This window comes from Protopterus annectens, chromosome 3.part1, assembly GCF_019279795.1.
Source record: "Protopterus annectens isolate FY-2018-M chromosome 3.part1, PAN1.0, whole genome shotgun sequence".
Lineage (NCBI taxonomy): Eukaryota > Metazoa > Chordata > Ceratodontiformes > Protopteridae > Protopterus > Protopterus annectens.
In genome coordinates this window covers 1,718,475,037-1,718,490,413 of record NC_056732.1, presented here as the reverse complement: position 1 = coordinate 1,718,490,413, position 15,377 = coordinate 1,718,475,037, and the positions used below count along the sequence as shown (strand labels likewise).

At 41.9% G+C, this 15,377-nt stretch overlaps 1 protein-coding gene across 1 annotated transcript in view; it reads right to left on the bottom strand.

Moving 5' to 3' along the window:
* The window catches only part of LOC122797841 (vomeronasal type-2 receptor 26-like), a 115,146-nt gene that overhangs the window by 52,559 nt on the left and 47,210 nt on the right, over positions 1 to 15,377 (bottom strand). Inside the window, exons 2-3 of the mRNA XM_044066362.1 lie at positions 14,704 to 14,827; positions 1,121 to 1,130 (exon numbers count right to left, since the gene is read on the bottom strand). Coding sequence (XP_043922297.1) covers positions 1,121 to 1,130; positions 14,704 to 14,827 — 134 coding nt within the window. The remainder of the gene's footprint in view (positions 1 to 1,120; positions 1,131 to 14,703; positions 14,828 to 15,377) is intronic.

Below are 15,377 nucleotides of genomic sequence, written 5' to 3'. Positions count from 1 at the left end.
TGTCTGGTTCACCTTGAGGGGCAGGCTGACCCTGTTGTTCAGCCTCCAGCACAGCCACCTTCGGGGCCATGAAGGTGCAGTGGTGACTGCCCATGGGTGGGGACCACAGTCCCACTGTATCCATTTGGGGGGCGACCATGGGCTTCTAATTCCCAACCACTCTCCCTATCCAAGGTGTTTACCCCCACCCATGTGTCATATACCACCCATCTGCTGTCTTGCGTGTCTTGTCTGTCTGCAAATATAACCTATCCTACCCAACCTACCTTCCCAAACATACCTACAGCCCTTCCACAACATCCCACTCTCACCTTAAAAAAGGGCATCTGTCCTACAAAAAAATCATTGCCCCATACATAGCTTTACATTTCACCACCATGTCCAGTGATGTAAAGCAATCAACACTCAAATTACTGTCCAAATGTATGTTGCCAACACCCCTCCCTGTGGGGTGTGAGGCTGTAAATTCAAAATTTTCCACACCAGTCACATCTGTTGCTGCAGTAGAAATGTAGAGCTATGGTCCTTCCCTACACCAGTCCTGCACATCCCTAGCTGCTTTTCTTAATGTTTTACCCCACGCTTATCCCCATTTCACCACTTTCCTCTTACCCTTTTTTCCTTTTCTTTATTTAAAATTAGTGCTGGTGTAAGCGCGAATAAGTGCCGCTAAGCAAAGCTAAGAGCACTTAACCATCTGTTAGCATCACTTAGCTTGATTGCAAAACCATGCAAGCCTGCTTACTACTGCTTAAAAGTGCTTTAATCACTCTGTCTCTGTCAGTCCTTGTTCTGCCCAGCAACAAAATAATCAACCCTACCAAGCCTCAAACTTAGGATTCTGTGCACTACAATCACAGCAGCTTACCGCTACATCATCTGAGCCATGAGAATTGATAATGCTTTTACAAACATATCAAGCATTATGGTAATTTAACATTAATAAAAAAATCATCGCTGTCAAGTCTTGAACCCATGACCCTGCGCACTACACCATCTGAGCTGTGGGAATTTGTAATGCTTTTATAAACATATCATGCACTACAGTCATTTAATACACATCCCTGGCAAGCCTTAAGTCCATAACCCTGTGTACTCCAGTCACAGCAGCTACCACTACTCCACATGAGCTGTGAGAATTATAAATGCAGGACGGTCATCCAACACTAGGTAAAAATCTGTGGAGATAATACTCTTATATACATATATATATATATATATATATATATATATACCTATATATATATATATATATATATATATATATATATATATATATATATATATATATATATATATATATATATATATATATATATATATATATATATATATATATATATATATATATATATATATATATATATATATATATATATATATATATATATATATATATATATATATATATATATATATATATATATATATATATATATATATATATATATATATATATATATATATATATATATATATATATATATATATATATGTGTGTGTGTGTGTGTGTGTGTGTGTGTATGTGTGTATCTTGCAAGACAGCTGCAAAAAGTCTAACAAAGTGTGGGGAGAAAGGACAAACAATAGTGACATACTTGAAATATGGCTGTTATATGCGTAGAAGTTTACTAGAGGAGCATGGTTTGTTTTAACATATATTTTCTGATAGATTTCAAGTCTGAAACATAAATTATTGTCATCATTTACTGATATCAATGCTCACGTTATCTCAGTGATTTTCAGAAACCCAAAACTGTTATGGGAAACAGACTAAAAATATGAGCCATGCATCTGGACAGTGTATAAAAATCTAGACAGTGGAGAGGTATGACTGAGTCATGTAAAAGAAGGGAAAAAACACTTAGAGCTGCCAACCATTTCACCCAGCACCTTCTGAACTACAGCCAGACCAAAATGACACTACCCCAAATCAGCTCTGGAGAATTACTCATGCATTTGCAAATATATCTTGCACTACAGGGACGTAACTGTAGGGAAAAGCAGACATCGGTGCGAAATTGTCCACCCACAACCATTTGCACCACAGTCACAGCAACATACCAGTACCCCAACTGAGCTCTAGAGTATAACGACTATTTCTACAAACATATCCTGATTGCCAGTCACACACTACACCGACATATACTGTCCCAAGTCACAGTCTACTAGGAATCCTGAGGTGTCACAGGACATTTCTCAGTCTGCTCCTACAAACATATGCACCTCATATGCCACCAGCAACTGTAACAGCATGTACAGTCAGATAGAAAAGGATCTATGACACTTAAATCTGCCACTCTCCCTATTCAGCCCAATAAACATTTACACACTACACTGCTACACAGTCTTAACAGTCTGTTAACAATGGCAAGACATAAATAACTCTCAACTGTACAGGATTCCACAGAATGTCCAGGGTGTGGGACCATATTTATGGCTACTGCCTCATACCACTTCTGGGAGCCTGCTAAGTTACTGGGATGATAGCAGGGTAAAGTTGCTAAATAATAAAATACAATACCTCTGAACCACTTATTGCAAGACATCTGGACAAAGCCTGACATACTTGGGGGACAGGGGGCCGTAAAGAGGGACATATCTCACATAACGGTGTTGCACACTGAAACAGTTGCTGGTGTTACAAGGTTTGTTGTAACATTACATCTCTGAAAGATATGACATCTGAAACACAAATGGATATCAACATTTACTGACTTCAATCCTCACATTATCCTACTGATTTCTCAAAAACAGAAATAGGCTGAGGACAGACCAAACATCAGAGGCAAAACTCTGGGCACTCTGAAGACATCTGGGCAGTTGAGAGGTATGTCATAGACATATCACTATCAGACATCAAGTCACTCAGAAAATGCATGTCCAGACAAACTCTTTAAACCTAGCAATCTTCTATGTATATAACAGCAATGCTTACTTAAATCTCTACCTAATTTAGGAACTTTGTCCCCCATTTTGTTGGGATGTCTCCACATTTCTTGTTCTAGGACATATTTCCACCTACCTTCTGTGAAGCTGTAGCTCCCATACCTCCATAATGTCCTTCTCACAAGCAAGGAAAAGGGGCAAGGCTCACATGAAGGACTTAATTATAGCACTGTGTTGCTATGGCATTGGCTAATGGAAAGACAACACAGCTGCTCTGGATGCAGATAGCAAGTGGGAGGCACCAATTGGTGCACATGCCATCATCTGCTCATCAGCATTACCTACAAAAGGAAAAAACAGGTCTAAACCCATCTACACAAAGACAGACTGTGACTACACAAACCTAAACATTTGCATTATTCTGAGGAAACTCTTCAGCACTATAACAGGTATGTTAATCAATTAAGCATGTAATGCAATGTAGAAGAGGGAATGCAATAATGTGAAATAGGAAGTTAAACAATAGGTCTCAACAAGACTTGCTAAGCTCACATGTTGCTTTCCAGCACCTATGTCCATTCCTGCTGTCCCTGCCTGCAGTGACACAGATCACAGCTCTGGCCCCAGAGTCACCCCAGCAAAGGTCAGCTCATATATAACTACTACTGGAGTGTCTGTTGTCCAATATTAACTGTGACACTGCTAGGCTAGCAACCTGGGATGTTGTAAGTACTCATATGTCACCTGTGAATGTTACTATGATACATATACTTGTCTTAAAAATGTAAGAGACCTATATAGGGTATGTGCATAGTAAACAACTGGCACAGAAGTGTGTGTTTCACTGTATGTTATATACTGAGCTCATACCTTTTAACTGTCCAGAGTTTTGCAGACTGACCACATGTTTGCCTCATATTTGTAGTCAATGCCTCATACAGTTGTGTATTGTTTGGCAAATCACTGGCAACCCAGTTAAGACTGAAGTCATAACATAATAGCATATATTTGAATGTCAGATGTCATATCCTGCAGAGTATTTCTATGAATGCAAAACCGTCTTTGCTAGCAACTAAGTGTGTTACAGCTAGTTTTATAAAGTGTCACTAATTTCTGGCCTTTGCCCACCATTGATGTATGCCTTTGTCCAGATGTTTTGCTCTAACAGGAGCTAGGAGTCTTAGCATGAAACTAATGTCATTGCAAGAGTACCTTGTCCTGGAGGATGCTGACATTTGTGCAGTCACTGACACCTGGTTTGCAGCTGTGGAGAGCACACTAACCTTGCCAGGTTACTCATCCCACCATACTGTTAGACCCAAATGGAGGGCTGCCAAACCAAAGGAGGTGGAGTTTTAAACATTATCATGCACATACACACCTCCAGGCTGGCTAAACAGCATGACACACTGGAAACATCCTAAGTGCAGTTAACTGTTGACAAATCACCTACTCAAATCATAGCTAGCTTCAGACCTCCAACCATGACTCTGGACACCTACTACACCTATCTGGACCTGCTTGAATCTGTCAAGATTCAACCCTCTGCCCTGCTCCTGGGTGACTTTAACTACCCAACCATAGTGTGCATGACCTATTCTACCTGAACATGAATGCACAGAGATTCCTTGGCTTTGTCAATGGCAATGCATTGGATCAGCTGGTCAACACTCCTATGACAGGTGGAAATATCCTGTACCTGGTCCTAAACATGAGTAGCCACTGTAGCACTCCTACAGTGTTATCCTCCTTGTTAAGATTTAACCATGCAGCCATCACTGTTGAGGTCACCATCTTCCTGCCCCCCCCCCCGTCAGGGTCAAACAAAAAACACTTTCAAAAACTGACTATAAATCACTTTAGAGCAGGTATAAGTAACTTTACAGCCACCATCCCATCAGTTGGAACTAGCACTAGTGCCCAAGCCTACACCACAATACTATGTGAGCACCTACATAGCTGTATGGACTCAGCAATACCTATCAGGACAAAATTATCTCCCTCAAGGTAAGGAAAACCTCTGTGGTGGACAGCAGCAAAGCACAAATTCCATAATAGGTGGAAATAATTGCTGGACAGGGCCATGAAGAGCAGGTGCCAAATTGGAAGGAATGTCACCTTTGTCTGAACAAGCAAATAAGGTCACAGATGACTCAACCTAAGGCTAACTTTGAGTGAAAATTGGACGCATCCACCAAGGCCAATCACCATGCCTTCCACATATATGTCTGGAATCCCAGAGGCAACAACCAAATCTCCTATGTAGTGGTGGTGAATAATACCACATACACATACAGCATAGATATAGCCAACCTGCTTCAGACAGGTTAAGTGTAAACATCACCCCCTGCCCCCCCCATCAGTACACATGGACATGCACAGCACCTGCCCCTCTCCCCTCTTCATCAGAAAGGAGGTCCATAATGCCCTCGCAAAGGCAACAAAATGAAATCTCCATAGGCCTAATGCCATCCCTGGCTGCATCCTAAACAAAATCAGGCATGAGCTCTCAGCTCCATTACACACTGTAGTCAACCAACGCCTGAGCACTAGTGTCATTCCATCTGCACAGAGAACAGCCACTGGTATTCCTGTACACAAAGGTGGAGCAATCCACTGACCCAGCCAGTCATATGCACATCAGCCTAACTTGCCTGATCTGCAAGGGCATGGAAGGCAATATCAAGGACCTTATAAAAAGGGACATGGCCAACCTCAAAATGCTTGAGCACGCACAGTGTGGTATTGTCAAAGGGGGATCAGGCCTGTTAAACCTGGTCAACTTCTTTGAAGCAGTCAACAAACACAAGGACAAGGGGAAGATGGTGCACACTGCCTACCTTCATCTAGCCCAAAACACTCACAATAATCCCCAGGCAGCCATGATACATAAGCCTACACAGCTAGGCATCAACCTGTATGTTATTAGATAGGTAGCTAACTGGGTCAATGATAGTACCCACTCAGAAAATAGTGGAAGCCATCCTCTAGTAGTAGACAAATACAGAGCGGTGTACCCCAAGGATCAGTCTGGGAGCTCCTACTGTTTGAGATATACATTTCTGACATACAAGACCAGACCAGTGGTCTGTGGCTGGCCAAGTGTACATATGATTGCAAGCTGGCCTCTGTCTTACAGTCCTCTACTGATGTAAGCATCCTCCAATAGGCCCTTACCCAAATTAATAACTCGTGTCCAAAGCATTGTTTTAAACTGAATGCCAAGAGAAGCATCATCTTTCCAGTTGTGGTAGATGTCATCCATACTAATTATGACAGTAATAACAATGTACTGAGCATGCACTCTGGTGTGAGGTGACTTTGCACCAAGGTTGGTAGCAACCTGACAGTTTCCCACCATGTGGGCAGCATTGTACAGAAGGCTGTCTACATGGCCCACCTCACAAATATGGGTATGTCATCCAGGAACCACAGCATCACTGTACTCCAGCCTTATCAGATGCATTACCGAGTACAATGGCTCCTTTGGCATATACCTTGCCAAGCAAATGCAGCAGTTGCAGAGACTACACAGGTTCCTGAGAAGGCAAATCCAGTGTCTGCAACGCCTATCCTATACAGATAGGTGGAATTCCCTGTCCCTGTACGTGATGATCTCCATGGAATTTGTGATGCCATATGTCATTTTGACGATGTCATGAATAGACAGTGGGGTGAGACATTGTCATTGCTCGACTGTGCAATGTCTGTGCTTCAGCATCTGTTGGGAGTAGGGCATTGGCCAGGTGAACATATGTCAGCAACAAGATCAGCTGAGAGCCTACATGGCCATGCACATTTTCAGTCCCGTAGTGGGAATACCACCAGAACTACCAAAGAGAAGGTGCTGTCCAAAACACACTGGATCAGGCCATAGGCACGTGGTCCTGGCCAGTCCCATCAGGGTGATGGATCCAGCAGACAGCAGTCACCATCAGGGAGTAGCACTGCATCTGTCCTTGCACCTGGTGGTGCCAGTGAAGACACCTGGCAGAACCAGTTCCAGTGCCCCTGGCAGGAGATGATGAATCATACATCCTGCCATGTAGGGTCCATGGCTGTCCAACATAGCCCTGTGTCAGGCATCCACATGGCTTGATTGTGTGCATACATGCACTCACACATCTCTGTCACAGGCCAGTCACCACCAGACATGCACAGCTCTTCTGCATGGCCCAGTTGAACACCACACCTCCAGACACACACACACACACACACACACACACACACACACACACACACACACACACACACACACACACAGATGCACACAATGACAATCATATGGCCCAGCCTATGCCTCTGGCAACCCCATACCACACCCTGTGCATGTGATGATACTTGTGTCACATTCCTGTTATTCATGCCAACAATGCAGGGACATGCTCATATGGGTCTGATGCACAAGGTGAATATAGTACAGTGTAGTAATGTAATGCTGTGTAAGGTGCTGTCTGTTGCCAATAGTTATGGGTACTTGAGGTATATATACCTTTTTAACCATGATGCATTATTGCTATTAGTACTACTGACTGTAGTGTCACATACTGTATTCTGTTTATGTTCCAGGTGTCTGTGTGCCTGCAGGCTGTGGGCTTTCTGACAGTAGCAATGATGAGTATGGTGGAGTAGAAACACAGTGACCTTTTCATAGCCAAGGTACAGCTGCATATGTACATGTTTACCAGGTGTGTTTACATACAACAGTGTGTGAGGGACAATTGGGGCAGACAATGTGACCTTGCATACATACCATTGACACAGCCAGATAGCTTTCATACATGTCACCTGGGTGTTTTGCAGTACCACAGGCTCACATGTACAGAGGAGGTTACTTGATTACTGTCACTAGGTCCCTCACAAACTTAGCCATTTCTTTAACTGCAACAGATTCATCTATCAGCACCTGTTGCCCCTGCCATTCCTGTTCCATCCACTCAATCTTCATGCAGTTGGTGAGGGTATGCCTGGTACTGTGTATGATGGGTTTGGGGTATGTATTCCTGACACAGGTCAGCCTGTGTTAGTCTAACCTGACAATCACCAGAATATGTGTCTGCTAACTCATATGCATGTCTGGCCTCTCATGCTGGTAGTGCACACAGAGTCATAGTCCTGTACATGGGACAGCTGTTGAAGTGCTGAGCACAGCCCTTACCTGCACAGTCTTATGAACAATAGCAATAGATACATAACACAAATATTGCAGAGGTAATGCAGTGTTGCAGTGTCTGCCACTACTATTCAAGTGGTTGACAATTGCAGGGGCTGTTAGGATTGCCAATGGTGGGTTCAGAGGCCCTCAACATGGTAGAGCCATCTGACACACACACTCACACTGGTGCATGGGGACATGCACTGAAACACACATGCCCATGGAGTTGACACTTCTCAGAGTAGATGACCTACCCATCTAGTTATATAAAATACACAGGGATACAGCCATTGCATGCACCACAGTGGCTTTGTGTTAGAAACTGTGTAACTGTGCTTATAAGGTGGATGACATCTGTATGGGCTGAAACTAGATTGGTAATGTGGAAGTTCATAGTGTGGAAGAGGAACAAAAAATGGTATAGCCAACACATACACACAGTAAAGACAGCCACAGGGGATGTGCATACCGAAACACATACACAGCTGCCAATAGACATATTAGTAACCCTATGTATCCACTTGTATGTACTATAGTGCTACATACACATGACATGCTCCACATAGATTATATGCCTGGGACATAACACACAACCTCTTACAACAAGTAATCTTGTGAATGCCTTCATGGATGGTGGGAATAACCCACCAGAACTAGTGACTGGTCTCAGCTACTGGTCCTACAAACCTGGACAAATGATAGAGTGACAGACTTTGTATCAGCACAATGTGTCAGTCAGGTATGATGTCTGATGCTGGTGTATGTGTCACTATGGTAACTATGACATATTTGGCAATGATATCACAGAAATGCTCATTGCTAGGGGACACAGACCACATATAGGTTGCAAAGATCTGGATATTCCATGTACACCTGTACAGATGACTGGTATGGGCTGTATAGTGTTACATTGTGCATGTGAGGCAGATGCCCTTAACAAGCTCTTTAAAGTAACATCACAATAGGAGGTTAACAGGCCTTAACATTTTTTAACCTACACACAACAGAACGATTATTTGTACTATAGTACTGCTCAGTTATTGCACATGCCACAGAGCTTGGAGGGCTGGCAAGTATATACAGGTACTTCTAAGGTGAATGACATCAGCATGCCTTGTAAAGTAGGACAATGGGAAGTGTACTGGGGGGTACATACCTGAAAATGGTATAACCCACACCCCAGAAGATATGATTCTCACCCAAACACACACACAATGAGGATATGATTCTCATACACAGTATTACAGCTACCAGCATTGAGTTTAGAACCCCATACCTATCTAGTAATGTGTACTACAGTGTTACTCAATTACACGTGCCATGGAGCTCTTAGGAATTAACAGTGTCTCAATGTACCTCTAAGGTGAATTACATCAAGAGCCCTTGTAAAGTATGACAATGGGAAATGCACTGGGTGGGAAGGGCATCAAAATACATTACCCTACAAACATCCACACCTCCCCCCACACAAACACAGACAGGCACACAGACACACACACACACACACACACACACACACACACACACACACACACACACACACACACACACACACACACACACACACACACACACACACACACACACTTGCCAGAACTGAGAGTAGATGCCCTGCCTATCTAGTTATCTGTATTAGTTATGACATGTGCCATGGAGCTTATAGGGCTGACGGTTGTCCAAAGGTACTTCTAAGGGGAAATACATCAGCAGGATTGCTAAAATAGGGCAATAGAAAGTGCAGTGGTCGGAAATGGCCTAAAACTGTTTCACCTACAAACAAACACACACACTTACATTTGCCAGGACTGGAATTAAAACCCCTACCTATCTAGTTATTTGTACTATAGTGTTACACAGTTATCACATGTACTACAGAGCTTACAGGGCTGACAAGTGTCCAAAGGTACTTCTAAGTTGAATGACATCAGCAGAACTGCTAAAGTGGGGCACTGGGAAGTGTACTGGGTGGGAATGACCTAAAACTGTTTTACCTACAAACAAACACACACACATATACACACAAACACACACACACACACACACACACACACACACACACACACACACACACACACACACACACACACACACACACACACATACATGCTTACATTTGCTGGACTGAGATTAGAACCCCTACCTATCTAGTTATTTGTACTATAGTGTTATGCAGTTATCACACAAGCTACAGAGCTTATAAGGCTGACAACTGTCCAATGGTACTTCTAAGGTGAATGACATCAACAGATCTTGTGAAGTAGGGAAATGGGAAATGTGCTGAGTGGGAATGGCTTCTTAATACTTAAACCTACAGACACACACACACACACACACACACACACACACACACACACACACACACACACACACACACACACACACACACACACACACACACACACACACACACACACACACACACACACACACACACACACACACACACACACACACACAAAGGCAGGTGAAGTGCTAATACAACCCCCACCTCAGTACTATCAGTACTGTTACACAATGGAGCTCACCTTCCTGCTGGCACGTGCAACTGGTTACAACCGGTATGCCACTGTCTGCAGCAGGGCATAACTCTATGCCATTCAGGGTATACCTGTGGATGACTCACTCTCTGTGTGTGCTTCCCTGTGCCTCTCTCTCTCTCTCTCTCTCTCTCTCTCTCTCTCTTTATCACTGTCTGTCTCTCTGTTTTCCACATCTATGTGTGTGTGTGTGTATGCTTGACATATTGCTATATATGCCTGTATATCACACACAACAGATGCAGATATATCACATATGGGCCACCTACAGCTAGCTGAAGGTAATCCTGTCGGATGAGTGTGTGTAGTGACAGTTAAGATGTTCATAGCTGTCTGTATGTAAAGACATATATGCACAATACAGTTATATAGTCCAATGTGGCTTCCGACATGGGCTGGGATTGTCTAAATGTAGGAGCATGCCCATTATGACCTTCTATACTAAGAGTGGGACTTCATTCCAGAGATAGTTACAATCTGGTCTGGGGTTTTGTGTGCTAAAGCTGTACCTCTCAAAAGTAAACAAGAAGTTGCTAGAGGTACAGGGCTTGTTTTACCAGACATTTTCTGACATATCTGACATCTGACACTGGCATGTATTGTGTTATTATCTAGTGACACAGGTACAAGGTAAATCAGTCTTCTTAGCAATAAATCAATGGAGTAATATGTTGTGGTAGCATAGCTATGGTATCGCTGCATACATGCAAGAGAAGGGGGTGGTCTGCTACATGGTGTAAGAGACGCATATTACTGGTCTTCTCCTCACAGGTGCTGGGGAAATATACATGCTCATCAGCATGTGTTTGCATGACATCCAGGAGCTAGTGGACTACCCTGGATGCAGATGTCTGTGAGACCCCCATGATGTCTCCAGTAGGTCTTTGGAAGGTACCTGTAGCTAGTATTCCTAAGGCTACACATACCTTGGTTTCAACTAGGTTAGGTTCCCCTCTGTTGGCTCTAGGTCTGAGGTGAGGCTAGCATAGCTCACTGAGTTGCTGAAGTAAGTCCCTGTCCACCCTGTACTGCTCTAGTATCTCCAGATCATGTAGCCCCTGGTAAGTTACCCTTGGTATGAACACTCTTCTCGTCCTCCTCAGTCTGGGATGGTTGACAGCATTATCCTCCTCACCACCCTCAGTCTCTAGCACATACTGCTGTATCAAAGCAACAGCAGCACCTAACATTATTTTGTCAGTTAAAATTCCCCCGAGTGTGTACACCAATGGTGCAGAGTTTGTGGGGAAAAAAACAGACTGAAAGGTGTTTGCATAGTTTATGTGTGTGCTGCAGATGTTGCCTGTGTGATTGGCTGACTATGATACATTCCACCTGCTAACTATATTATTTGTACTTGAGTGCCTTTCTTCCCATTTCTGCCCCTTCTAAACTCCAGGTATGCCGCACAAACATGCTGCTGAAATGTAAACACTTCTGCTAGTTCCTGTTTTTTTTTTTTTTTAATTTCAATTGTGTTTAAGCCCCGCAGCACACTATGCAAACCCTACAGCTATAGTAAACAGTATTGAGCAGAAAGGGCCCTCCTAAGGATGCAAACACACTCAGCATTTTTTTAACTTGCTCAGACACACCCCCTTGCTTAGCTGTGCTTAGCTCAGTGCAAATAGAGGCCACAGAGATCCAATCTGCTTAGACAAAGCATGACACACACCCCTTTTCATGTCAGCTGCTTCTCCTGCTTACACTACAGCATTATAGCTCCTACACTGTTAGGTGCAGGTGGACACGGTCTCCCATTTTTCTATTCAATAAATTTAGCTCATTTACATTCCCCTCTAACTTAGTCCCTTGTTACGCCTATCTCCTTAGCCACCAGTGTTTTCTGTTATTGTTTGGTTCTGCATGCTACCCACTATAATGGAAAAATTCATATTTCACATAAAATTATCTTCTTACATTTTTTAAAATTTTCTGAACGATATCATTTGTGCGCCACCGTGTTACGCTTAAATGGCCAAAATTGACCAAAAAAAAAAACATCGATTTTAATAATTTTGAAACAGTTTTCCATGCCAATGGCCATATTTTTGGCCATTGGCATGCCTAATAGTCATAATACATGCTTTACTTTGAGCTGCCATGCCCCTTTTTGATTTTTGCAGAAATGTACACGGTTAGTAATCAAATACATTTCTGCAGTGGGCACTGCTCTGACACGGCATGCCTGTCTGCTTACTGAATCGCTAATTCACATGATTTACATAATTTTCACCAACAAATGAGGTAATTAGCATTATTCAGTGGTGTCCATGTCAGAATAGTGCTGGGAGGCTTGTGAACACCCCCAGCTTTGTTTACTGGATAGCTCGGCAGCCATATTCCGTGCAATAGCTACTACACTATTCTGACACAGAGAATTGACTTTATTGAATCCCAGCCAGTTTGTCTGTAATTATCTGTTGATATTGACATACATTCCTAGCTGAATTAAATTCTAGTTTCATTATAAATGGAGTCTACGTTTCTATAGTGGTTTTGCTTTTCTTCTGTTTTGAGCTTTTCCTTACTGTATTTAATTTTATTACAATACAATAAAATCCATACATATATATTAACATAAACAAAACAATATTTTTACCTACAAGTATGCTTAAAACTAAATGTACTCAAAACACAACAAACACAAAGTAAAACTGCCACTTAAATGCAAAATATATCTTAGCAAGAGACTATTGTGACTTAATGTGTGATGAAAGCATAACCTCATGCTAAAAGCACTCAGTATTAAGTAACTTGTATCTTGTTAAGTATCAAGGCATGCTGTAACCAGACCATGAAAAGACATCTAATTATTTTATTATAATCTGTAAATGTAAATATTAGCCACATATGGCCATGGAGAAAAGTTGAAGAAGAAAGGCAGAGAGAGAGAGAGAGAGCAATAGCTTGAGAGAAAGTATGTAAATACAGCATTAAAAGTAATTTCCAACTAATGTAACATGAACTGGTCTATATTAGTTGTAGGAGAGCTACTAGATTTAAGGACACATAATAAATGTATTGCTGTCACAAATAAGTGTACTGCGGCGGTGGTGGTGCTGCGGTAGCATTGTCACCTCACAGTAAGATGTTGTCCCGTTCGATTCTCTGCTAAAGCATCTTCTGTGTGGAGATATGCATGAATGTGCGTATCTTTGTTGAAGGTAGTGCATCAGAGCTGGAGACTCGGCATGTAAAAATCTGCTGCCAGTCATTAGCAGATCGGAGTTCCGCTGTGGCAACCCCTAACGGAAAAGCCGAAAGACACAACATAAGCAAAATATCATGATGCATTCAAGTGTCCAGAATACTCTTGTAAAAATATTGTCACACTGCTTCACTCACTTATTTTTACTCTAATACAGTTATATTCAAAGTTATTAGTCAACTAATTTCACTTTTTCCCTTTTATATAAAAATGAATATAGCTGTTCAATCACTTAGCAAAGATCTTTAAGACTGTTTAGAGTTCCCAAATGTTAGGCTTTGTACACTGGCTGGGCACCACAATTAAAATAATGATTCAGTGATTTGTTTTAAAGAAAATAAGCTCAATCATCCCCAATTTTTTCTACTCCTCCATGCAGCTGTCCATTAGCTACCCCAGCTCCTATCCTCATTCACTTGGTCTACCAGCCTCCTCCATGTTCATAGGGTACTAAGACTAACCTAACCTTTACTAAATTTTAATTTTAAGCCCAGCTTAATTATCCCTTGTGAGACTCAAACCCTGCACCTTGTGTTTGTAAGGCAAACACCTTAACCATTAAGCCACCCTCCCATTCTCGTTCAAGTCTGGGGCCAAAGAGGAAGTAGAAAATACTGCTACTGCTGCTGCTGTAATCCTCTCCCACCCCACATAGCTTTGCGATCTCCACAATTGCTGCTAACAGGAGGTGCATGTATTCTTCTGATCATAGGCAACCTCCCATATAACCAGTATACTGCTTGGAGTGCAGAGTCTGCCTGTCTCTTACTGCTGGTATTGTAGGGAGCCAAGGCAACCTGCCTCCTCCCCAGGATGGGAGAGCTGGCAGCAGCCAGTCACTCCAAGACATCCATCCCAAAATGTTGATTCTAAGAAGAATATCTGAATAAGAATAAACATAGACAGCTCACCTGTATAGTTTGTGATTTCTCCCATAGAACAGGGCACACAGTCAAAGCAGCAGATTGGCTCTCCTGGACGAGAGGATTTCCTATATCCTGAAGGACAGGGTTCACTGCAAACTGAAAGTGGAACCTGTTGTGCAAATAAAAACATTTAGAGAAAACAATTCCCATTATTAAACACTGGCAAATGTGCTCGGTAATTAACCTGAAAAAATGTGCACACCAGTGTATACTTCTTGAATTTTGATTTCGAGTGATCTTTGTAGAAGTTTGAAGCATTAGTGTAAAATGAATGTCTTGGACAATCAATTTCACTCATACATTTCTTGTCTATTTTATTTTCCTCTTTAAAATGAACTTAAGCCATACATTTTCAAAACAGTGATTTCTTAACATTCTACTGTGAATTCAAAAATATTAAAAGACTTCCTTCAGGTATCGGTTGAGCTATGTTTATTACATATGAAAAATAAAACGTATCAGAGCAGCAACTCAGAAATATACAACATACATCTTTAATGATGCTATTATAGAAAAATGTGAGGCTCAGATAAGCACATTGGTCACTTTGTTATCACATCATGACAGCATACCATAAATAAAAACTTATCTATGCTCTGAAACATTTAGCTCATTATTTATTTGTGTTATTCATTGTGTTTGTTTACTTTTATATTACT